This window comes from Rattus norvegicus, chromosome 8 (assembly GCF_036323735.1).
Source record: "Rattus norvegicus strain BN/NHsdMcwi chromosome 8, GRCr8, whole genome shotgun sequence".
NCBI lineage: Eukaryota > Metazoa > Chordata > Mammalia > Rodentia > Muridae > Rattus > Rattus norvegicus.
Genome location: NC_086026.1, coordinates 85,124,808 through 85,149,177, shown reverse-complemented (window position 1 = coordinate 85,149,177; position 24,370 = coordinate 85,124,808). Strand labels below are relative to the sequence as shown.

General features: G+C 43.3%; 1 protein-coding gene and 1 long non-coding RNA gene across 4 annotated transcripts in view; one reads left to right on the top strand and one right to left on the bottom strand.

The window, feature by feature from the left end:
* Tmod3 (tropomodulin 3) overlaps nt 1–17,883 on the top strand; it is a 60,183-nt gene extending 42,300 nt beyond the window's left edge. For 2 of the 3 annotated variants that reach the window (XM_063265181.1, NM_001011997.1), the window contains exons 4-10: nt 3,387–3,509; nt 4,694–4,783; nt 6,296–6,426; nt 7,521–7,628; nt 10,147–10,290; nt 12,096–12,240; nt 17,377–17,883. In XM_063265181.1, coding sequence (XP_063121251.1) covers nt 3,387–3,509; nt 4,694–4,783; nt 6,296–6,426; nt 7,521–7,628; nt 10,147–10,290; nt 12,096–12,240; nt 17,377–17,411 — 776 coding nt within the window. In that variant the 3' untranslated portion in view covers nt 17,412–17,883. Of the gene's footprint in view, nt 1–1,969; nt 2,108–3,386; nt 3,510–4,693; nt 4,784–6,295; nt 6,427–7,520; nt 7,629–10,146; nt 10,291–12,095; nt 12,241–17,376 lie in introns of those variants that run through there. The other variant, XM_039081147.2, reaches the window with a different exon arrangement.
* LOC134480207 (uncharacterized) lies at nt 157–1,494 on the bottom strand. The gene is made up of 2 exons (XR_010054435.1): nt 1,356–1,494; nt 157–518 (listed from the first exon to the last, which is right to left on the bottom strand). It is a non-coding gene; the product is annotated as an uncharacterized LOC134480207 (long non-coding RNA).
* Nucleotides 17,884–24,370: the final 6,487 nt, after the last annotated feature.

The window sequence follows — 24,370 nt, the reverse complement described above, 5'->3', positions numbered from 1 at the left end:
GCAGTTTTAAATGCTATGTAGAAAGCTTTAGGTTTCATGCAACTCCCCCTCTCTGTTGATATTTGAGATTGGCTCCTGTGCTATTGAGGGTCTGTTCAGAACACTCTTTCATACCCCCAGTGTTTTGAAGAGTATTTCCTCTTTTTTCTCTAGCAGTTTGAGGTTTTAAATTAAGGTATTTATTCCATTTCTAATTGGTTTTTACATGGCATGAAAGATAACGGATCTAGTTGTGTTCTGCCGCAGGTGACACCCAGTTTTGCAGCACTTTGTTGACTGGACTATCCTTCTACTGCATGCTTTCGGCCACCCTCGTCAGAGATTAGACGCCCACAGCTTTGTCGATGTAGTCCACTCCTCTGTTCTGTCCCATCTCTCCTTTTCATTACCAGGCTGCCTCTGTCCCTGTAGCTCCTGTAGCATGGACGGCTTGAGGTCAGTGACTCCTCCAGTTTTGTTCTTGCTCCTTAGGATCGATGTGGCCACCTGCGACTCCATGAGTTCTTGGTGCCCTTGATCTGTAAAATAGCACCCAGATTTTGATGGGCATTGTATTAAATCTGTGATTCATTTTGCTACTAAAGTCATTTTAACAATTAATTCTGCCAATCCAATATCTTCATTGATTTTCTTTTCCAGTGTTTTAAGTTTTCTTTGTAGAGTTCTTTTTAGCAGAGGAAGGAGTGCAATATGAATGGGATATTTTTTTCTACTTTCTTTCTCTTGAGAGTTCATTGTTCGGGGTGTGTGTGTGTGTGTGTGTGTGTGTGTGTGTGTACGCGTTCTACTGGTTTTTTATATTGATTTTTGTATCCTGCAACTATATTGTTAGAGCTAAGAGTTTTCTAATAAGTAAGATGATGGTGTACACCTTTAATCCCAGCCCTCCCAAAGTAGATGCAGGGAGAGGTTTATTCATCGAGTTCCAAGACAACCAGGGCTACACAAAGAAACCCTTTCTTGGAAAGACCAAGGGGAGTGGTGGATTGCATAAGATCTTTTAAGACAATTATATGGTCGGTAATAAGGAATCCTTGACTAATTACTATAGGTAAGACTTCAAGATCTGTCTGCACTAGATGCTCTATGGTATGTATGTCACAGCTAGAGCTAAGACTTAAAGCAATAATTTCAACTGGCGCTCTGTGGTTAACATGCCCTCATTAATACAAAGTCAATTTGGATTGACCCAGTGTCAGAATCAGAAAACCCCTGGTTTTGAATTCAGATTTAGGCAGTTACAAAAACTGTTATTCTCACTGTGTTAATTTTTCTGCCATTTTAACAAAAGACCTGAGAAAAACAACTTTGATCCTTTTAAAGGGAAAATTGCGGGCTGGTGTGGTAGCACATACCTTTAGTCTCCTGTACTTGGGACATAGGAGGATCTGAGATCAAAGCCACCCAGGGCTACACAGTGAGACTGTCCTTAAAATGTTTATATTTGCTCGTTGCCCTGGAAGTGTCAGTACATAGTCAGCAGCTCCTTTACCTTGGGGCCTACAGTGAAGTAGAACTCCATGGTGAGAGCATCTGTGGAGCAGAGATGCTTGCCACATGGCAGCCAAGAAGGGGCCAGAAATGGGGTGTCTCCCCAGACCTCTCTAGTAACTTGCTTGTAACTAGTTTCCTTACTCACCCCCACCCCACATCCCAGGGCCATCATGGCCATCATGGATCTCCCTTGGGATTAGGTCACAGCCCTCATGATCCAGTTACTAATAGTGACTGGATTACCAACTGGGAGACAGGACTGCTGCCTAGGAACTTTGAGGTAAGCAGAGCCATGACAACCAAAACAACAGAATGAACCATAACTGACTCGTATTACCAGTCTGGTTAGCACAGACATCAAACTAGATGTTTCTGCTGAGCACTAGAAATATAGCTGAACTTTTAATCAGATAACCACAGCTGTAGTATTGGATACAGTGCAGCAGTAGAGACAGACAGTCTGTCTTTAGTGCTGGGAATGGTACTCCTAGTACAGAGGAACTGGAGAGGAAAAGTCCCCAAGGCTTGCCTGTCAGCTGGGAGACTGGGGAAGGCAGCAGAGCTACGACTTTTCCCAGGCCATCCTCCTGCCATTGAATGGAAAGCAGATGAGGTAAGCAAGGGTCACATTATCCTCCAGGGTACAAAGTGCAGGGTGTGGGAGGTGGGAAACAGCTACCCTGTAACCTAGAGAGTTTTAGTCAGGGCTGTATGTCAGGGGCGGAGGTCACAGGAAAGTAAGCAGATCCTCCAAATCCCAGGGTCCAACTCTCAGACCTTGACAGGAAGGAAGCTCCTGATATGTTCTCAAAATGGTTCAGCACTCAAGAGGCAGAGGCAAGTAGATCTCTGTGCGTTAAAGGCCAGCCTAGTCTACATGGCACGATAGCCAGGGGTACAAAGAGAGACTTTGTCTCAAACAAAGAAAAGAATCAAGAATAATAATAAATCTTTAATTATTAAACATAACCAAAGAATCTAATGGAAAGTACACAGCAGCATATATAAAGAGATGGGGAGCTTTTAGCAGAGTCATGAAATAACTTAGTTTCCATTTTTTTCTTTGAGACAGGCTCTCATAAGCTCAGGATAACCTTGAACTTCTAATCTACCTGCATCTACCTACTTCACAGCTAGCTAATGTCCTTGCTTCAGAGGAATAGTTGTCAAGTTTTAGGACATCACTTGGGACATAGAGAAATCTCCCTGCAGTTAGAACTTAAGTTTCTGGGATTATATCTGCTGGTCCTCAAGTGACCATAACAATTTGTAGCTTAATAATAAGAAATTGGATGCCTTTTTAATTTTTACAAATTTTCTAGGGTGTGTGGGGGTGTGTGTGTGTGTGTGTGTGTGTGTGTGTGTGTGTGTGTTTGTGTATGTGTGTACATGTGTGTGTATGTGTGTGTTTGGTTTGGAACTCACTGCCATTCTGCTTCAAGTACCCAGTCCTCCTCCCTTGGTTTCTCAAGTGCTTCCATGGTTACTCAGCCAGCTTCATTTAAATATTGAGTCAGAATTTGTAAAAAAGCTCATAATTGCTCCACAAAACAACTGGGCATTGTGCACTCAAGAGGCTGAAGTGAAAGGATTATGAGTTCAAGACCAGTCTAGGTCACGTAAAAGTTGAAGGCCAGCCTGAGCCACATAGTGAAATTCTATCTCAGAACAGAAAACAAAAGTAGGCATTTTTGTTTTCACAGATGGGAAGATCTTCAGTTATTTTGCTTTTTTAGTGTGTGAAGCCCAGTGTATTGCTACAGGTGCTGACTGACCTGCTGGCCTGCTCATCTTTTTCAGCTGCTCGTGCCTCAGCTGGTGTGTGTAAGGGGACAAAGGTGGCAGTGACTCAGTGGCAGTAGTGATGAATAACAAATGCTTCTGTTTTTCAGGGAAAATTTTTATCCCCAAGCAGAAGCCAGTGCAGACTTTTACAGAAGAAACTATATCCCTTGATCCAGAGTTAGAAGAAGCCTTGACAAGCGCTTCAGACACAGAACTGTGTGACCTTGCAGGTATCTCCCGAGATGGGGGTGGGGGATTTCGAATGATGGTGGCATAGGGCAAGCAGTGCAGGGCCTGTCTGACAAATGCCTGCTTTGTACAATAAATCTGATGGTTGGAGTCCTCTACATACTCTCTATGGTGACATTTTATAGCGATAAGATTTATTTGATGATATTCCTATGTTGCTGTATTTTAGTCTTCCTAACAACAACTGAAGCTGTTCCGTCAGCTGTGAGCCTGCCCAGTCTGAGCACTGGGAACAGCCTTCAGGGTTACCTTCTGCCCCGCTTTATGGAGAGTAAATAGACATCAGGAGCTGTAGGCACTTCCCCAACTTCACTGAATGACAAGGAACATGGCAGACTTCTGTGTCCCCATGGCCAGTTTCCTACCTAAAACACTCTTCCCATTTACTGTACAAATACACACTTTCCTGGGTAGAAAACATGACATGTGGGAAGACCCTCACACCTGGTAACTAAGAACTGGCATGTTGGGAAGTAGAGTGAAGGTTCTTGGGAAGGACCGTGGACCGTGGCAAAGGCATGTGTTGTCACAACTCCAGAAGGTGGCGTATTCTGTATGGAGCAGAGCACTGGGGCTTTGTAAATGGAAGCTTCCTCAGAGAGCACATCAAAGAATTTGAATGCTTCTGAGAATGCTGCTGCCTGATTCTTAGTGAAAGAACTTAACACTTACTGTAGTCCATGGGCTACCATGCCCAACCTTCACTGTCTTTGTAAAGTGCTGTGTTCCTAACAAACCCAGACAGCAAACAGCAAGTGCGTCTTTTCACTTCCCTCTCTTGGCTCAGATGGAGCCAAGCACAGGTTTTCCTTTAAGGTCAGCCTGCCTCATGCTGTAATCTAACTTCAAAGACACTAGGAAATAAGAAGGGTCTTGGTGAAAATAAATGAGAGGTGTTGGTGACTTGAAACATACCCCACCTCTCCCTCCTGTTTGGGGATGTCAAGTCCATTTTTAGTTTAGTAGGAAAATGTCTGGAGAATGTTAAAATATTCAAAATTTTTGTTTGCAAACTGGGTGCTAGGCTCACACCTATAGCCACAGCTACATGGAAGGCTTCAGCCTAGGAGTTAGAGGCCTGCCTGAGACATTTAAAAAAAAAAGTAAAGATGAAAAGGCTTAGAGCAAGTAGAAGTGGAAAGCTCACTCTCTTCTGTCTCTGCAGCAATTCTTGGGATGCACAGCCTGATTGCAGACACACAGTTCTGTGACGTGCTGGGAAGTAGTAACGGTGACGACCAAGAACATTTTCCGAGTGAGTAACTAAAATGCCTGTGAATTCTAATCCTCCGTCAAATATTTTACTTCCTCCTGTATAATATTCAAATATTATATATGCGTGTAAGCTTAAAATTTAAGTTTGATATTGCTATCACAGAAAGCCATTAAAAATATAAAATGTGTTTACATGTTGTGAGTCATGTTTGTAATCCCAAAATTAAGAGTGCTTCCTGAGCCAGGTGGTGGTAGCGATGCTAGTTTTTAAGGAACCCATGGAAATTCTAACAGGGTTTCTTTTTTTAAATGTAGGACATTTTTAAATTCTCAAGGTAAATATATTGTAGCATATGTCATAAGTATACACACTGCAGAGTACATGTCTCAGAGCTGGAGAGATGGCTCAACAGTTAAGAGGACCAGCATTTTGTTCCCAGCACCTACATGGTATTCACAACCACCTGTAACTCAAGTTTCAAGGGATCTGGTGCCCTTTTCTGGCCCCAATAGGCTCCTGAATGCATGCAATCTACACAGGCACACATGTGCACATTTATGCACTCACAAATAATTTTTTAAAAAAGAAGTAAAAGTCTTTATTCAGAAGCATTATGTAGCCTACCACCCCCCTCAGCTGTTAACCAGTTATCTTGTTTCATAATTCTGGCCCATTTAAAATTTACATACAAATGTATACGCATTATACATCAATTGTCTTTTTAGTAAAATTTAAGTATTTATTATAATTTAATTTCTAAGAACTTTAATTAATATTGTTTACATTTTATGGGTTTTTATGGCTGTTCTGTCTGTATGTATGTCAGTGTACCCATGGTGGCCAGAAGAGAATGTTGGATTCCCTAGGGCTGGAGATGGTTGTGAGCCACTGCGTGGGTGCTGGGAATCAAACCCAGGTCCTCTGCAAGAAGAGCTAGTGCTTTTAACTGCTGACCCATCTCCCCAGCATTCAACTTAATTTTTTAATAATAACACTATTCCTAGGGTTGGTTTCTTTCTTTTTTGTTTTTAATTTACTATGGACTTCCCTATACAGTCTGTCAGGTGTCAATTATTCTCCCGTAACACTCCAATGAAAGAGGTATTGTTCTTGTTAATGTCCTCTGAAGGAGCTGCAGGTTTAGAGTGACAGTGAGCCTTGGTGTCACATAAAGTCAGCCGTGAGGGTTTGCAGACTTATTTCATTCAAACATTTGTATACTTATCCCTTTTATAGTGTTCTGTATTTTCCCTTGGTTTTTAACTTTTTATTTTCAGAAATATCCGTTTGTGAGAAAGAAGAAAACATCAGGTATTACTACCTGCCTTCAGCTGTTTCATTAACACTGCTAACCTTGGCAGCCTCCCTCCCCGCAGCTTTTCTGTACTCAGTAACGTTCATCTGGTGACATAAGTAACTACAACATATCAAGGGTCTTTCAGCAGTTCTGCGGGGCGGGGAGAGACGACCGAGCGAGCGAGCGAGCGGATGTTTCTCCTCTCAGTCTCAGCTGTCTCAGTCAGCCCTTGCTCTTTCCATCTGTTCCTGCAGATGTGGTTAAAGGGGAAAAGATTCTTCCAGTGTTTGATGAGCCACCAAATCCAACCAACGTTGAAGAGAGTTTAAAGAGAATTAGGGAGAACGATGCCTGTCTTGTTGAAGTTAATTTGAATAATATAAAAGTAAGTATGTTAAAACATGCACTATACATATGTATCAACATCAATACAGTGTTTGCCATGAGTCAGTGGAACCCAGGCCAATGACATTGTGTTTCTGGTATGTAGTGTTAACTCCTTGCTTTAAGGTAAACCATACTAATGGTATTTGAACATAGATTCCCTCAAAGTTTAGAAATTCAGTGTTACAGAAAGTATTTAAAAAATTTATCATAAAAATGTAAGTCCTACACATAGTAAATTAATTTTTAAACTACTACCCACTTTTTTGTGGGTTCGTTTGTTTGTTTAAGACAGGGTCCTTCTGTGTAGCCCTGGCTGTCCTAGAACTCACTCTGTAGACCAGACTGTCCTCAGCTCAGAGATCCACCTGCCTGTCTCCTGAGTGCTGGGATTGAAAGCATGAGCCACCACTGCCCAGCAAAATACTGCCTACTTCTAAGAACTTTAGCCTTTCGATTTTTGTTTTAATCAAGTTTCTGAAGGTATCCTGAGTTGTACAACGAATGTAAAGGCCACTGTCCCATTAGACACTCTTCAGCCCCCTCTGTTCCTCTCTCCACCCTGACAGCTAACTCGCTCTGCTGCCTCCAGCCTGCTAAATGGGGTCAGGTTTGCTGCCTTTTGAGTTTGGCCTTTGGCAGAGTGCATTTGAGACTCGCCCACTTTGGGTAGGTTTCACTAGCTGGTCCTTTTCCACTGCAGAGTCATTCTTGCTTTTACTCACGAGTTACTTAGTCAACGTGGATTGCTTCCCGTTTAGAATGGTTATGTGTAAAGTAGCTGCACCCGTGATGTCTTTGAAAAATGTAAGTTTTTCTTTCTCTTGACCAAATGCTTAGACGTTGGCTTTCTTACTGGTTTTTTGGGGTTTTTTTTTTCTTCCAGATTATTATTACTGCTGGTTTGTTTGTTTTGAGGCAGGCTCTCTCTATGTAGTCCTGACTAGCCTAGAACTCTGTGTAGACCAGACTATTTATTTGTATGCTTCCTGAATATATTTTAAAGCAAACAGTAAGTATAAATGTATTTGATTGATGGATTCAACTTCTCATAAACCAAAATGTGAAGGTGTTTCACATTTCTTGTCTTTCAAGAATATCCCAATTCCAACTCTAAAAGATTTTGCGAAGACTTTGGAAACCAACACACATGTGAAGCATTTCAGTCTTGCAGCCACCAGGAGCAATGACCCCGTGGCTGCTGTGAGTATGCGGTGATTGATGTCAGTCGTTGGTGCCTACAGCCTGTGTGCTGCAGTGAGAGTAAACCAATCTGTCTTGTGAGTCCAAGACTCTGTGTGATGGAAGATGGTCTTGAACTCCCTCCTCCTCCTGCCTCTACTTCTGAGTATTGTGATTATAGCTCTAAACCACTGCACCCACTTAAACCGTGACTTCCTGTCACAGTCCTCTATCCAGTTACTTATTTGGGGTGTGTGCGTGTGTGCGCGTGTGCAGATGTATTACGGTGTGTATGGGGAGGCCAGAGGACAACTTGTAACAGTTCTTTCCTTCCACCATGTGGGTCCCTGAGATGCAATTGGGGTTGTCAGGGTCCACAACCAGAGCCCCACCCACTGAGCCATATTATTGGCCCTAATTTATATATTTATATATTATAACTATATACATATAACATACACATATAACTATATATTATATAATAGTAATATAATATGTATATATTATATATATCAATTTATCAGTCCTCCAACTTCACTAGTTCCCAGGTTCCCACCCAGATCCTTCCCCAGGCTCTGAGTGTTGCAGTGATCCAGGGTGTTCTGCTTTTCACCTTGGCTACTGCCGGGCAAGCTGATTTCAGTGCCTGCTGACGACTCTGGCGCTCTTGTCCCCTTTTATCCGTTTTTTTTTTGTTTGTTTGTTTGTTTGTTTGTTTTTGTAAACTATTTTTTTAAAGATTTATTCATTTATTATATATAAGTTCACTGTAGCTGTCTTCAGACACACCAGAAGAGGGCATCGGATCTCTTTACAGATGGTTGTGAGCCACCATGTGGTTGCTGGGAATTGAACTCAGGACCTCTGGAAGAGCAGTCGGCACTCTTAACCACTGAGCCATCTCTCCAGCCCCTTATCCCTGTTCTTTTTTTTTTTTTTGTTCTTTTTTTTTTTCGGAGCTGGGGACCGAACCCAGGGCCTTGCGCTTCCTAGGTAAGCGCTCTACCACTGAGCTAAATCCCCAGCCCCTCCTGTTCTTAACTCTTAACTCTGCCTACTAAGTGCTGTGCCAGGATGTCTAACAGACACGACTGACTTCCAGACCTGCCCCACATTTCCTTTCCTCACCTTCTCCTACATGGCAGTGTCAGTCTACTTTCCTTGGTAGACAGGCAAACAGTCACCCTAAACTTCCCTTTCTTACAACCTCAGAGCATGTATTCATTCCTGTCTCCAAAGAGTTTTAGAATCTAGGATAGGCATGCTGGCTCACACAGGTAATCCTTGCTTTCAAGGAGACAGAAGTAAGAGGACTGCCATAAGTTTATCTCCAGCCTGCTCTATATAGCAAGTGCCAGGCCAGTCTGGGCCACATGGTGAGATCTTAGCCAAAAAAATAAAAATAAAAAATAAACACAGACAGACAGACAGACAGACACACACACACACACACACACACACACACACACACACAGAGGCTGGTGAGATGAATCCGCTGGCCTGACAACTTTAGTTCAGTCCTCAGAACTCACATAAAGGGAGAAAGAGAACCAACTCCAGCGTTTTCCCCTGACCTCCACGTGTGCACCATAATACACGTGCATCCACACACATCGCAAACACACACATAGATACAATCATTGTGTATTGTTAACTGCCTGCACCTGGGTGCATTGGTGTATACCTTTAATTTCAGCAGTCTGGAAGTAGAAGCAAGCTGTCTCTGTTCCAGGCCAGCTGGGGGCAACACTGCAGAACCTTTCTTAAAAGGGCATAGAGAAGGCTAGAGATGTAGCTCAGTTAGTAGATGAAGCCCTGGACTTATCCCCAGCACCACACAAACTGAACGTTGTGGCGCATACCTATGATTCCAACATATACTTATAATACCTAGAATTCAGGAAGTAGAGCCAAAAAGGACCAGAAGTTCAAGGCCATCCCAACCTGGGACTCACAGGGCTAGCTTAGGATATGTGACACCCTGTCTCTAACCACGGTGCTGGTGCATGCCTTTAATCCCAGCACGTGGGAAGCAGAGGCAGACTGATCTCCTAGTGCCAGGCCAGCCATGACCACAAAGGAAGGGTCAAAAGGCAGAAAGAGGAGGATACTTTCAGTCTCAACCAGTCCTCACATTTTTTTTTCTTTTTTTCGGAGCTGGGGACCGAACCCAGGGCCTTGCGCTTGCTAGGCAAGCGCTCTACCACTGAGCTAAATCCCCAACCCCCAGTCCTCACATTTTTGTTACTCCTGGCCTGGTCCAAGCAGACTTCTCTTTCCTGGGCTATTGCAATTGCCTCTCATTGAGCCACCTCTTGAATGTCAGCACCAGGAAGTTACATGTGACCCAATAATGTAAGGATTGTGGGCAGTACTATACATGGGATAAGAAAATACACGAGAGACCTGAGCAGTGATGTATAAAACTGGACCAGTGTAAAGAGAAACTTGAGAAGGTTAAACTCATGATTTACTTATGGAACATGCAGTGAAAAAATGGTGCTATCAAATTTTAATCTCCAAATATTTTAATTTCTAGGCTTTTGCAGATATGCTGAAAGTGAACAAAACTTTGAAGAGCTTAAATATGGAGTCCAACTTCATCACAGGCACTGGGGTTTTAGCACTGATTGATGCTTTGAAAGATAATGAGACCCTATCAGAGCTCAAGATTGACAATCAGGTTTGTGTTCTACTGTAGCAGTTTGGGGGAAACTGTAGCCCCACTGCATCTGGAGATTAGAAGCGTTGGGTTCCTGGACTGGAGTAAAACATGGTTCTGAGCCACCTGATGTGGGGGCTGGACCTGGACCTGGGTCCTCCAGGAGAGCAGCAAGTGTTCTTAGCTGCTGAGCCCTCTCACCAGTCTCCCAGGTAGACTTTTTAAAGGGGGGAAATATACATGCTAGGAATATTTCAATATAGAGCAACTTTTAATTTTTTATTTGAAAAATAGCTTTGGGGACAGGGAAATGGCTCAGTGGTGACGTTCTTGATGCATAATCATGTGGGCCTGAGTTTGGATCCAGCACCCACAGAAAAGCAGGATGCCACACGGTGTATGTTTAACCCCATCTCTGGAGAAGCAGAGACAGATGGATCCCACAGGCTCACTGGCCTGCCAGCCCAGCCAAAACAATGAACTTCAACTTCAGTGAGAAATAAGGTGGGGAATGGCAGAGAACAGTCGTCAGTGTCAGCCCCTGGCCGCCACACATGCATACTGGCGATGCACCTGCAACCACGTGCCCATGCGCACATACATACATACATACATACATACATGGTAACTTCAGTTGTTTGAAATGATATTTGGCAAATGATTCCGAGTCCTTCAAAATAAATTTGTAGACTAGGAAGAGAAAAGATTTGGTGGTTATATCTAAACCTGAGAGGTAACTCAGTATGTTTGTGATAAAGTCCTAGATGCTTATCCATATTGTAGTACATGTCAAAACTCCAGTATATACATGTAGTTTCTATTTGGGGACCATTAAAATAATGCCATGGAGCTGGAGAGATGACTCAGCAGTTAAGAGCCCTGTTGCTCTAGTAGCTAAGTGGTAGCTCTAATTTTTTTCTGACCTTCATGGACATCAGACATAAACATGGTGCACATACATACATACATACATACATACACACACATACATACATACATACGTATCAGTAAGACACATATACTCATATGCATGAAATTTTTTAAAAATCAAAAAAATTAAGAAAAATAATGTTCTCATGAATCTTCACATATAAATTTTTTATGAACATACATGTTTATTTCTTAGACCTTATACCTACAAGTAGAATTGCTGGAGAGTATAATTCTGTATTTCAAGCAATTACCAAGGGTCCACTTTTCTACATACTTGGTAACTACTTAAACAAACAAAACAAATGAAGGGCCAGGTTGTATTGCCCAGACTGTTCTTGATCTAGGATCAAGCATTCCTCCCACCTCAGCCTACCCAGGACCTGGAACTCTAAGTGCACACTATCATGCCTGATGCTTATCCCTCTTCTCCTTTGGTTAGTTTGTTGGGACCAAGGTTGAGACAGAGTCTTATGTAGCCCAGGGTAGCCTCCACCTTCTCTGTATAAGAGGATGACCTTAAATTTCTGCTGTCGGCCCCCAGTGCTGGGCTCACAGGTGTGCACCACCACACCTGGTCTATGAGGTGCTGGGATTGAAGCCAGAGCTTCGTAGGTATTCAGCAGCACTGCCTGCTGGGCTGTTTCCTCAGCCCTTTCTGTCTTCTTCAGTCTACCCATCCTTGAGGGTGTGAGGTGCTCTCATGGGAGCCATACATTTTCATTTCTATATGCGTTTTTGGTGTCTACTGAACTTTTAAAATGTGGGTTTTGTATATGTTGTGGAAGTTGGGAAAACTCGAGATTAACAATCAGTATGGGACTGAGAATCTTAATTACCTAAAACATGTTTTGATCTGGTTTATTAATATTATTCTTTATTTTTTATTCTTACAGAGACAGCAGTTGGGCACCTCTGTAGAATTAGAAATGGCCAAGATGCTCGAGGAAAACACAAATATCCTTAAACTTGGATACCAGTTCACGCAGCAGGGACCCCGAACCAGGGCAGCCAATGCTATAACAAAGAACAATGACTTAGGTAAGATGTGTGCAATACTGAGTCATAGTTCCAAATACAACACCAAGCTGATTTTAGACATACGTTTTAACATAGAAAGGGTGCCTGTCTTCAGTGTCCAATACTGCTGGGTCCTTTATACCGGGGGTCAGAGCCAAGCCAGGTTGTAGTGGTCTTCATGTGTTAACAACTTCTGTGACAAACACGTGATAGCTAAGTGGGGCTTTCCATCCTTGGCTCTCAGTCCTTGTGCTTTGAAACAAAGTTCATCCCCACCAGAAAGCACGTGGCCCGTTGTCAAGCAGACCCAAGAGAAATTTAGCTTTAGATTATGAAGTACAGAGCAAGTTTGACTCCCCGCCTCCCTGACGTGGGGCCGGGCCTTCCTGCTGCACCCGCCTGCTCAATCCCTTTTACCACCGAGTCTTGTCTCACTGACTGAAATGAGTCCTGCAGCCTGGGATGAGGTATAAATAAGGTGTTCATGATTTTGTTTCTCTGTGTTTCCAGAAAGTGACTCTCCTTTGAAGTTATGCTATTTACCACTAAAATGTTTATAGGACTCATTCCAGGAGGAAGAATAAGCCCCCAACAGTGTGGTTCCTCTAAGCTTCAGCTGTGTTTGCACTGACATTGCTGTAGCTTGTCCTTTAGTCCACATTCCATGAGCAGTGAGCAGTATTGTTTAATTTCCTCTCTGTGACAGTTGCCCATAGACAGTGTAGCCACTTTTTTCAAAAGAGAAAACATCCCTTTTCTGTGCTCTTGATTCTAGATGTAGCTTTCAGTCATCCAACCTGTCTCGGTGTTGGTTCACTCCTGCAAAGTTGACTTTGCTGTTCAGAGCAGTGTTTCTTACATCTGGGCTGAACTTTGTAAATAGCTGAGAACTTTCCTTCCCTTAGAGATTCAGATTTAGAAAAGGGTGGGGCTTGGACATATTGACCCTCAACAGGGATTCTAATTCTGTTGTGGGCAGTTCCTCACTGAAATAGCTTATTTCTCTGGGTATTAGGAGGTATTTGGGTTTCTGTGTTCTGACATTAATCCATATCTTAAACACATGTGCCATATATATATTTCTACTTACCACATTTGTCATGCTTTTAAAATTGCCTTTTATTTTATAAGTTAGTTGTAGTTCATTTAAAATGTCTGTCTCCAAATAAATTTTGTTTTTGAGCAGGGTCGTGCTATTATAGCTCAGGCTTGCCTCAAACTCCTGGTGCTCGTCCTGTCTCCACCTGCAGAGTGTTTGGATATCACCAACATGGGCCAGCATGCTAGCTAAACCAGTTTATTTGGGGCATAGGGACCATGTTGCTGTCAAGAGCCATGTTCAAAATCATATCTAGATCATAGGAGGTATTTAGTAAAAATGAATATACTTCAGGGATAGAGCGCTTGCCTAGCATGTTCAAGGTTTTAGATTTAACCTCTAGCAAAATCGAAAAGAAGAAGGGGGTAGGGGAAAAGAAAGGGAGGGAGGGAGGATGTGAATAAGGCAGGAGAATTTTATTTTTATTCAGTTACAGTTTTCTGTTAACTATATCATCTGAAAATAATAAATGGATCTTCCATTTACCTCTCCTCTAAAACTACCTTAAATCCCCAAACACAACCAATATATATCACCCCTAGTTATCTCTGTCACAGGTAGATGATACCCACAGGAACATAATTGCAACCCATAAACATCGCAGCAGGGAAGTCACTCTTTGCAAGGTCTCAGCAGTTAGTGAGTAAGACTTACTAACAACTGACTACTGTGAAGGATCAAGAATTTTATTCATGGAAAGAAACTGAACCTGGTAGATAAGGACACCAGGTAACAACTGTGCCTTATATATGCCAACCAACTGCGGCAGATGCCACAGTTGTCACCCAGTCCTTTTCTAGGCACATCTGTTAGAGCCTTCGAGATCTTGTGGATGAGAACAGAAATAGATGACTTCCTGGGCTGCCTCTGGAACATTAAGCAGAGGTGGCTGTCCATAGCAGGGCACTGTGAGGACAGGAAGGCCATGTGGAAGAAGGTGTATCCGTCACAAAGCAGAATTGAGAAGCCCAAACTTTCTGCTGGGAATTCTCTAGAGTCCACTGGCATTCCATTCTGATGCAAACTAGAATTACAGACACAAGCCCCACATGTAAGGTGAAAATAAGGACATTCCTAAGGGTGCATGTGCAGTGGCTTGAATGTGAAAGCAGGCAGGTCTGTGATACACTCGCCATGCACGCGTTTGGAGGAGAGAGACAAGAAGGGCGGGGTGAGGATAATCAGAATGCATTGTGTACATGTGTGAACATGAAGTAGGTGGGTGGGGAACCTGAGCTGGAGTTAATAGACACTAAAACCCATGACAAAGAACTTGTTTTTTCAATGTTTTATGTTGGAGGCATTTGAGAGCTAATGTAAGCTATGATTAACACAACTCTTTAAAAGAAAACATAACTTTTGTTAGAGACTGAAAGTGAGGTTAGTAAGACTTACTAACAATTGACTACCATGAAAGATAAAAAATTGTATTTATGGGTTGGGGATTTAGCTCAGTGGGAGAGCGCCTGCCTGGCAAGCGCAAGGCCCTGGATTTGGTCCTCAGCTCCGGAAGAAGAAAAAAAAATTTTTTTAAAACAAAATTTATTTATAGTAATAAATTGGACAAGGTAGATAAGAAGGATACCAAGTAACAAAGAATAATCAAAAGTGGTGCTCTGCCCTCTGCTCTCTGCCCTTTGCCCTTCTTTGCCCTGTGCATATAACAGCTGCCTCAGATCTGCTCCATATTCGTTGTCTTTAGATGCACTGTGACTCTGTCTATAGATACAGAGCCTGGGGACCCTGCTTTCTAACACATAGATCCCAGCAGCCTGACAGGACTCAAAACTGACAGTCTCCTGGGCAAGTAACTTCTTCAGCTCTCAAATGGGACTCCATCAGGTCTCTGTTCTCACTGTTATAATATCTTCTCGTTGTTTTCTTGCTCTTAGCTATCCATTGAAAAACTTCTGCCTACTCGCCATCTCTCCAGCTAAGACGTGTCACAGCTCTAACAGAAAAGAGGTTGTATGGGACACATATAATACGCACTTCAACTTTGACTCAAGCTTGTTACCTGTGGGCTAGCGAACTGCATAATAGCTTCCTGAGGGTTTTTGTTTGCTGTTCTTTCTTGTAGATCCTATCTGTAACACTTTGTAACATTTTTTACAGCATGCATTTTAACATCTGAAATGGTCTGCCCTCCCCTAAGAATTGCCTGGTGTTTCCTTTTTGGGGTGTATTTGTGTTTTTGTTTCAGGCCTCCTTGGCTGTTTTCTCCCTTAACTTTTCAGTAGACTCTGGAAACGTTAGCTCTTCCCACAGGTTAGTCAGAGAGGCTTGAGTAGGTGAGTACAGCTCACAGAGATGTGTCCTTGGCCTTCAGTCTCTGACTCTACCCAGCCGGTGACTGGACAGTTCTTGTACACAGCAGCGAATGTCTGGTCCCAGCCGTCAGTAGTCGGAATAGCCTGGGAGCCGCCATTACTCTAGCTGGGTACAGAGCAAACAAGATCCCTGATGACTCTCAGCCCTTTCACAGACTGGTGACATCAAACCACTCAGGAGCTCACTAGTGGCAGGTAGGCTCCTCAGCTTCAGGAACTTGCTGTCGTGACCAGCTCCTCCAACAGCCAGTTTTAGCTAAAGAAGGAGGCAGTGACTTGTGACTTATATCCGAAAGAGAAGTGGGGAATCAATAGCCAATCCTCTTGAATCAGAAAATCTGAGTACAAAGTTCCAAAACCAAGAGTGCACATCCTCTGTGGTAGCCAAATTGGCTTTTCTCACTAAAAAGATGGCTCACCAGTGCCTGAGAGCCAGCGTGTCATCCGAGGTGGTGGCTGAAGGTGAGCTCTCGGTACTAAGCACTTTTGTTCTCAGCGCTGCTCCGTGAAGCAGGTTATGCCTGTAACTGTGGCCGTGAGCTTTAGATACCATTGTTCTCCTGCTACAGAGGAAAGTTGAGAAAGACCCAGAGAGGCTGATTACCACTGCACACACACAGAGTGACAGAGCTGTGGTTGTGTGCCCGCTGACTCTGCCACTTGGTGTTCCAGCCTCTTGAATAGTGCTCAGGTGTAGTGGAGCACTGAAATGGAGTGCTTGGTAATTGCCCTTGGTGACTGACAGTCACAGATAGCATGTTCCTGCAGCTCAGGACCTTTCCTGCCACTAGTGAGCTCAGCAGTGGCTTAATATCACCAGTCCATGAAGGGGCTGAGCGTCATCATGTGTGAGCACAGCTGGCTAGCCACTTTGAGCAGCCAGCATTTAGTGCCCAGAAGGAAACTTTATAAAGAGAAGGGAAATTTGGAAAGCAATTGCAAGTCAGTTATTACATTTAAAAATGTTGGAAGTATTTTTATAGATTCCTTCAATGTAAGGAAATATATCTAACCAGGGAACATGCAAATAGTTTTAATAAAACTTTAAATTTTATTTCATGATTTGTTGTTTTGCCTGTGTTTATGTCTTTGCACCATGTGTGTGCCTAGTGCCTGCACAGACTAGAAACAGGTGTCAGATCCACTGGAACTAGAATTACAGACAGTTGTGAACTGCCATGTGGGTACTGGGAATCGAACCCATGTCCTCTGAGAGAACATTGAGCCATCTCTTCAGCCCCCTAATATAACTTCTTTTTTTTTTTCTTTTTTTTTTTTTTGTTCTTTTTTTCGGAGCTGGGGACCGAACCCAGGGCCTTGCGCTTCCTAGGCAAGCGCTCTACCACTGAGCTAAATCCCCAACCCCCCTAATATAACTTCTTAAGCACAGCTTGCTGGTGTCATTGCAAATATTATTGAACTAATTGATTACTTCTGTAATCTTAGATGTGTGGTTTTTTTTCTATAAGCAAATGACTTGAAAGCTGAGTGCTGAACACTCTGGTTTCTAGCCAGCAGTATTGTAAGGTGTATACATAGCTCTAATTTGAAGCCTCTTGATTTTCAAGTAAATGACAATGGCAGGTGACCGAGCATTCTATTAGCGACCGTATGAGTGAGAAGCACTCAGTTCATTGAGATTGTAACTGTTTTATACAGAAACTTGTTACAAGCATGTTAACATCTTATAATAAACCATGGATTAGTAACAGACTTTTTCCCCCACAGTGCGCAAGAGGCGGATTGAGGGAGACCAGCAGTAAGCGTGCCCAGCGAGGGGTAACCGCTAGAAGACTGCAGATCACAGAGGCTCATGCGTGTGGCAGCAGATGTAAACATTTCCTGGGTGGAAGGGAAAAGACTGGAAATCTTTTTTTAACTATATACATTATTTTCCTAGCTTACAGTATTATATTTGATTTGTAAAATCAGTAGTAGGTAGTGTTTTGTATTTGTATCATTTCTACTGAAACCAGTTTAATTGAATGGTTTGTAATGATTTTTAGGTAAAAATGCAGTTGTAGAAAGTTTCAGAAGTCGTGTATGTAAGAATAATTTGAATGAACATCTTGGGGACCAATCTTTTAAATCAAAAGGGACGTTGCTAACTCAAGACTAATGTTGTTCCTTACACATTTATGGTCAGGCACATGGTGGTTTCCTTTTTAAAATCCATGAATTAGGCAAACGTTTACTTATTCCTTATTAGGGAAATAAAATGTTGGAATGTTAAAAGATGACTCAGAATCCACTATATCTACCTGCATAAGCCAAAGCAGGCCTCCACAAGACAGAACAGCCATCTGTGTGGCGGGTCTCAGCTACACGGGGGGGCTGGTTGTGTGTGTTTGTTTCTTTCCAATAGTCCTTGTTCTCCTCCACCACATACCTTGTCAAAAATATAGTTATAAGTATTTCTCCTTGCTGTGGGCATTACATTTTTGTAAATGCTAATGGTTAAAAAGCATCAGAATAGAGGTTATTTTCCCCATAAAAAGGCTCTTGGCCAACACTCAGTTATTTAGAGTAAAAGAGAGAGAAAAAAGAAAGGTGCTGTTAGATGTAGGAGAGTTCAAGCCTGAGAAATTCGCAAAATGGCCATTACACTGAGGAGCAGTGTCAGTCGTGAGCTAGCTATGGTGGCTCACTCCTAGAATCTTAGCACTCGGGAAGCTAAGAAAGGAATATTGCCAAATGTTCAAAGCCCGCCTGAACTACATAGGAACCTCCGGGTTAGCCTGGGCTACTGAGGACCTCTGTCAGGAAAAGAAAAGAGCACACTTGTGTGGTGAGAAGCGCTGCTGTAAGAAGCACAGCTGCAGTACAGCATTGCCTTGATCCCCGCTCCACAGTGTTCAGCCAATCACAGACGGCTATTCTTCAGACACCCAACTTTAGTAGATGTTTCCTTTCATCTTGTACTTTTAGAGTCCATATAATAAAAAAATAATTTCTACAGCATAGGTTATCTTTATCACCCGAGTGCTACAGTGACGAGAATGGGGTGGGTGAGGCTACCACTGAGGCCCTGCTAGAGGATTTGGGTTTGTATCTATGCTCTGCCCCACGCAGCTCCTACAGGAGTAGCAGAGGCACAGCCACAGACAGTAGAGAGAAGAAGGCTGGGGAAGCATGAACGGCGTTTGCTTATACCAACGTGCTGGCCTAATACATTATACAACTGAAGAAAATACTTCATGAGCAGCTTAGGCGTGACCCATCTGACTGAGTAGAGGTCTTTCAAGAGCCATAAGGGAGAGCAGTGTTCACCTTGATCTTTAAGGGGTTGGGGATTTAGCTCAGTGGTAGAGCACTTGCCTAGCAAGCGCAAGGCCCTGGGTTCGGTCCCCAGCTCCGAAAAAAAAGAAAAAAAAAAAAGAAAAATCAACTTGATCTTTAAGTCTGGCACCTCTTTTTTAGCAACAGTATTTTAAATTCCACGGAGATTTTTATGACATGGTAAATAATTAGGACTTTGCAACAGTTTTCAATTTAAACCAGAGATTTTCTAAACCCTCAGTTTTATTATGTCAAGTTAAATGATTATCTAAGAGAATAGTCTTCACATTTTTAAATTGCCCGCTTAAAAAGCCTTAAACTGCCCATTTTATAAGACTGTATATACATATTTGTCTCAAATTACACTTTTTAGTGGGTCTACATGAAATTGTATACATTCAATTCACCATTAGCAGCTAATATTAATGCCTTAAAAATAGACTTTGGTGCTATACACTTATACTAAAATCTACTATAAGTTTAAAAAATGCGTAAAATGCATTTTCTTAGGGTGCCTGTCATTTCAAAGACCAAATAAACATTTAATGTTAAACATATTAGCAGTTGATCATTTCAAAAAGGGTTTTCATATCCTTAAGTTGCATGTTTTCACCAATGAAATTGGCTGTGTCCTTTCCAAGGGTTACCCTCCTGAACAGTTACAAGTAAATAGAACTTTAACAATTGTTTTACAACTGATAATCCCTTAGTGTGTTTTCTTTATAAAGGTGATATAATAAAGTTATAAAAGAAAAATGTCTTAATAAAATATTAGTTGTATGCCACATTATCTTTAACCTTTATTGCCACTAAAATAGAAAGTTATATTAAGCTTCATAAAACCTCATGGTTCCCAGGGCTAGCTTACTTTTTCTGTATAAAGTCAGGAGCCACTGTCACCTCCCAGCAGATGAGTGATAGCTCATCTGGAAGTACAGCCACTGCCAGCTTGGAGCCTCACAGTGTCTGGCTGCCCTCCTCCCGGACAGCTTCGCTTAGAACAGCATCACCTGAAGATGTGGTACCCAAGAGAAAGGAACCTGTGGGCATCTGAGAGACAACTGCTCTTGCTGCCAGGTACGGGTGCAGCATCTGGGACCTGAACGTGAGCAGAGCTGTCTTCTCCATCAGCTCCATAGCTGTGTCATGTTCAGTTGTGTCATGTTTACTTTACTGCACTATCATTGGTTCCGTGAGTGCCTCCCTGTAAAAATCAAGCGTGGGGCTGGGAGATGTCTCCATCATTAAGAGAACTGGCTGCACCCAGTACTCAGGAGGCAGGAGCAGGCAGGTCTCTTGAGTTCGAGGCTAGACTGGTCTATGGAGCAAGTTCTAGGACAGCCAGAGCTACACAGAGAAACCCTGTCTTGAAAAAAAAAAAAACAGCAGAGCACCGGCTGCTCTTGCACAGGTCCCAGGTTCGGTTCCCAGCACCCACAGCAGACAGCTCCCTACCTCTGGTAACTCCAGTTCCAGATATAATGCCCTCTTCTGGTCTCTGTGGACACCTGCACACATGGTGCACAGCAGAGAAGCAGGTATACACACACACACACACACACACACACACACACACACACACAGACAAATAACAAAAACTGAACACTGTAGATTTTATAATGAACATTTATAACATTTCCTTAATAGAACTGGACCTGGGACCCCACTTTGAAGGCCAGGTGAAAGTAGACCGTAACCCATACGAGTTCACACCCTCGGGGTGACCCCTCACCCAGCAAGACTAGCCCTTTTTCTACGTTGTCGGTGTTTTGACAAATCCAGTGTTTTGACAAAAACTGGTGTTTTGCTGGTGTTTATAGCAAATCCTATAAAAATCTTCCCGCTATTACAGTTTATATATTCAGACAAGTTCTAAAACAAATTATCAGTACTTTTTTAAAGTATTATTTGTATGTGTATGTACGCACATGGTGTGCGTGCATCTTTTTAAACCTCAGTTTGTGTATTTACAACCTGTAATCCAGAGAGCCCGGTACAATTTTCACAGGGGCAAGGAGTTTTCTTGCTATCTTGTTTTATTCCAGGAGCTAGCTAGAATATGTTCTCAACTGAATAAACAAAATGACGATAACTCCTAATGATTCCGATGTCTCAACTTTGGTTATTAGGAAAACAGTTGAGTCCATGCAGGGTCAAGGCAGCTGGTTGTGCAGACCAGACCACCCTGCACATCTCAGAATGCCCGAGTGCCAACACTAGTCAGTCAGTCTGGCTTCCTGTGGAGGTTTCCAGCCTGCATGCTCTAGTGTCCGCTCTTAGTCTTTCCATCTGTGGCACTAATGGCCCTTGCCCTCCAGGCGATGCAGACGGTGGTGTGCATTTTGTTCTCTTTCTGGGTCTGCTCAGGACACTCGCTGTATCTTTTTTTATGCTCTACAAGTGAGATCCATGTTTGGGTTTAACTTCCTGCAGTATTAGTGAGCAACTCTCATCAAGGAAAACATTTAACTCTGGCTGGCTTACAGGTTCGGGGGTTCAGCCCATTACCGACATTGCGGGAAGCATGGTGGCACCCAGCATACCCGTATTGCAGAAGGAGCTGAGAGTTCCACGTCTGAGTCGGCATGCAGCAGAGAGTGACACTGGGTCTGGCTGGAGCTTCTGAGCCCACTTCCAGTGCCACACTCCCCCCTCAAGGCCACACCTAGTAGTGCCACTCCCTGGTGGCCAAGCATTCAAATCTGAGTTTAGGGGGGTCATTCCTATTCAAACCACATCATCCAACAGCTGTGTCCACCTCAGAGAACACAACTCCCCTACACCAAAGTAAAACCGAGCCCATTGTGTGAGTCTTACCTCCTGTCCTCATTACACTTTGACCTCTTGCTCCCTCAACATTGGTCAACAGAAGCTTTCCAATAAAACCCAACAGCCTCTGCAACTGGTCCATGTGATCCTGATGAGGCAGAGCTGCTCCTCCGTGTGCCAAGAGCCTTGTTTCTCTAGATTGGATTTGTAAGGGAAAAACTGTACTCAGTAGCTCTCAAAACAGTCTCTTCTCCAGTGTTAGAAGTGGCTGAGAACAGGACCGTGTGTTACTGTGTATTTTTTGATGTCTTGGTTCAGGCTTGGCACCATAGGACCTCTCATGTATTGCTTTTGACACCCCTGTTTCCTCCCCAGTCATCCAGCAGCAAAAGGGCCTGTCTTAGGGTTTCATTGCTGTGAACAGACACCGTGACCAAGGCAACTCTTATAAGGACAACATTTAATTTGGGCTGGCTTACAGGTTCAGAGGTTCAGTCCAGTATCATCAAGGCAGGAGCATGGCAGCATTCAGGCAGTCACGGTGCTAGAGGAGCTGAGAATTCTACATTTTGTTCCAAAGACTGAGCAGCTAGGAGGAGGGTCTCAAAGCAGCCCACCCCCACAGTGACACACTTCCTCCAAGGCCACACTAACAGTGCCAATCCTTGGGCCAAGCATATATCCAAACCAGCACAGGCCTCACAGGTTCACATTTTGTCCTTCACCTTTTATCACCTGAGGACACTGCAGCCCTGTACTCCTGAGGATGTAGCATCCAAGGTCGTGCCTTGGAGGCAGTCTGAAAACTAGACAGGTTTCTGTGAGCACAACTGTGAGATCTCATCGTTTTCCTTCTCTTGTGCCCAGTAAATACTGTTCTTGATGTAATGTGAAATTTCACGTTCTAAAGGCTGGAGAGCTAGGACCTGAGTACCAGCAGATTGGGATCTGGTTTGCAAATGGAGCCCTTGCTGTGGGTGTGCCATGTGGCAGAGCAAGCAGCAGCAAGTGTAGTGAGAGTTTTGGGTTCTTTTAAAAACCCAGTTATGTTATGTGAATATAGTTTTCTTTTAATCCCAGGTGTGGGATATACGGCTGCTTCAGATTGTCCACAGTAGCTGACTGTGAGCTGTCTCTGTGCTCTAGCAAGATGATTCGGCCAGCTGAAGATATTTACGTTTAGAATTCTGGGAACTCTTGAGAGGGTATAAAAATACCAGAGCCCAACGAGAGGAAGCTGCTGCTGCAGTTTGTCAGGTGGTCATAAGCAAAAAATGGGAAGAAATTGGATGTCCTGACAAAGATAAACATTGCCCCTAGGAACTAGATGCCCCTAAGTAGCAGGAAGTGGTCTAAAGAGATCTACACCCCATTTCCTCTCTAACCTTTCTTGCCTACCTAGGGAGAGTTGGGGAGTTGGAAAGGATTGGGGTGGAGGGTTATAGGTAAAAAAAAAAAGTAAAGTAGCCAAAAACTACGCCTACAAGTGGCACCCAGGGGCTGGAGAGATGGCTCAGTGGTTAAGAACATTAACTACTTACTCTTCCAGAGGTCCTGAGTTCAATTCCCACCAACCACATGGTGGCTCACAGACATCTGTAATGGAATCTGATGCCCTCTTCTGTTGTGTCTGAAGACAGCTACAGAGTACTCAAATATATTAAATAAATAAATCTTTAAAAAAAAGATGGAAGTGGCACCCAGATGAGCTAATCAGAACAAGAAACTTGGTTTCTAATGCAGTAGAGGAGACAGCAGGGTGTGAAGGAATAGACATTCTATTTCAGGCTGTTAACAAGTTTATCGCAGCTGCTGCCACAGGGTTCTCCCCTGCTTGAGGGTTCTCTCCCACTTTGCTCCCAGAAGGGATTCTCTATTTCTTCTTCTTCCTATATTTTATCTCAAAAAAAGATTAGGAGAATGGCTGAACAGTTTGAAAATTTGCAAGTGGAAATGAAGAAATCAGGGAAAACAAAAAATGGATGAAATGGGGAAACTAGAAGGGTCACCATTCTCTTTTTGGAAGGTTGCAGAACTGGCTGTGTAACTGGGGAGGTTATGGGTAGAGGTGGAAGGGCTTGAAAAGCAAGTAGTGCTGGGAAAGGGGGACCAAAAGGACTCAGACCCAGTGGTGGCTGATAGTCGGAGCTTCCCACAGGATGAAAGAGGGAAGCAAATGGGGCTGGGAGGCAGATCTCAGCCTGGCACTGAGTGCCACAGCCCCTGGACCAGGAAGGGAGCTAGATGTGCAGCCTCAAGGAGAAGGAGGCCATGCAGGAAAAGCTAAAACAGCTGGTTTTCAGGGAAAGGGTCTACCTGGAACCACCTGTGCCTCCAGAAGGGTAGCCTGGGGTTATGAGATTACCATCATTAGCCAAACAAGCCCTTTCCAGCAGCAATGTATTATCTGAAAGAACACCTGAGCTTCCCAGGGTATGCAGGTGTCATGGAAAGAAGTACCATTGGACCAGTGAGTACAGGTCCAAGGGACATACGAGGTAAATACTTGCTGCTGGGAAACAAAATGGGGCACCTGCTACCTCAAGGCCCCACACAAGCCTTTTCAGACTAGAACAGCCGAGAATCACCAGGTTATAGGGGAAAAAAAAACTAATCCAAATTTGTTTCATTGGTAATGTCTGTTTATAATTTCTCACTGAGGGCTGGAGAGATG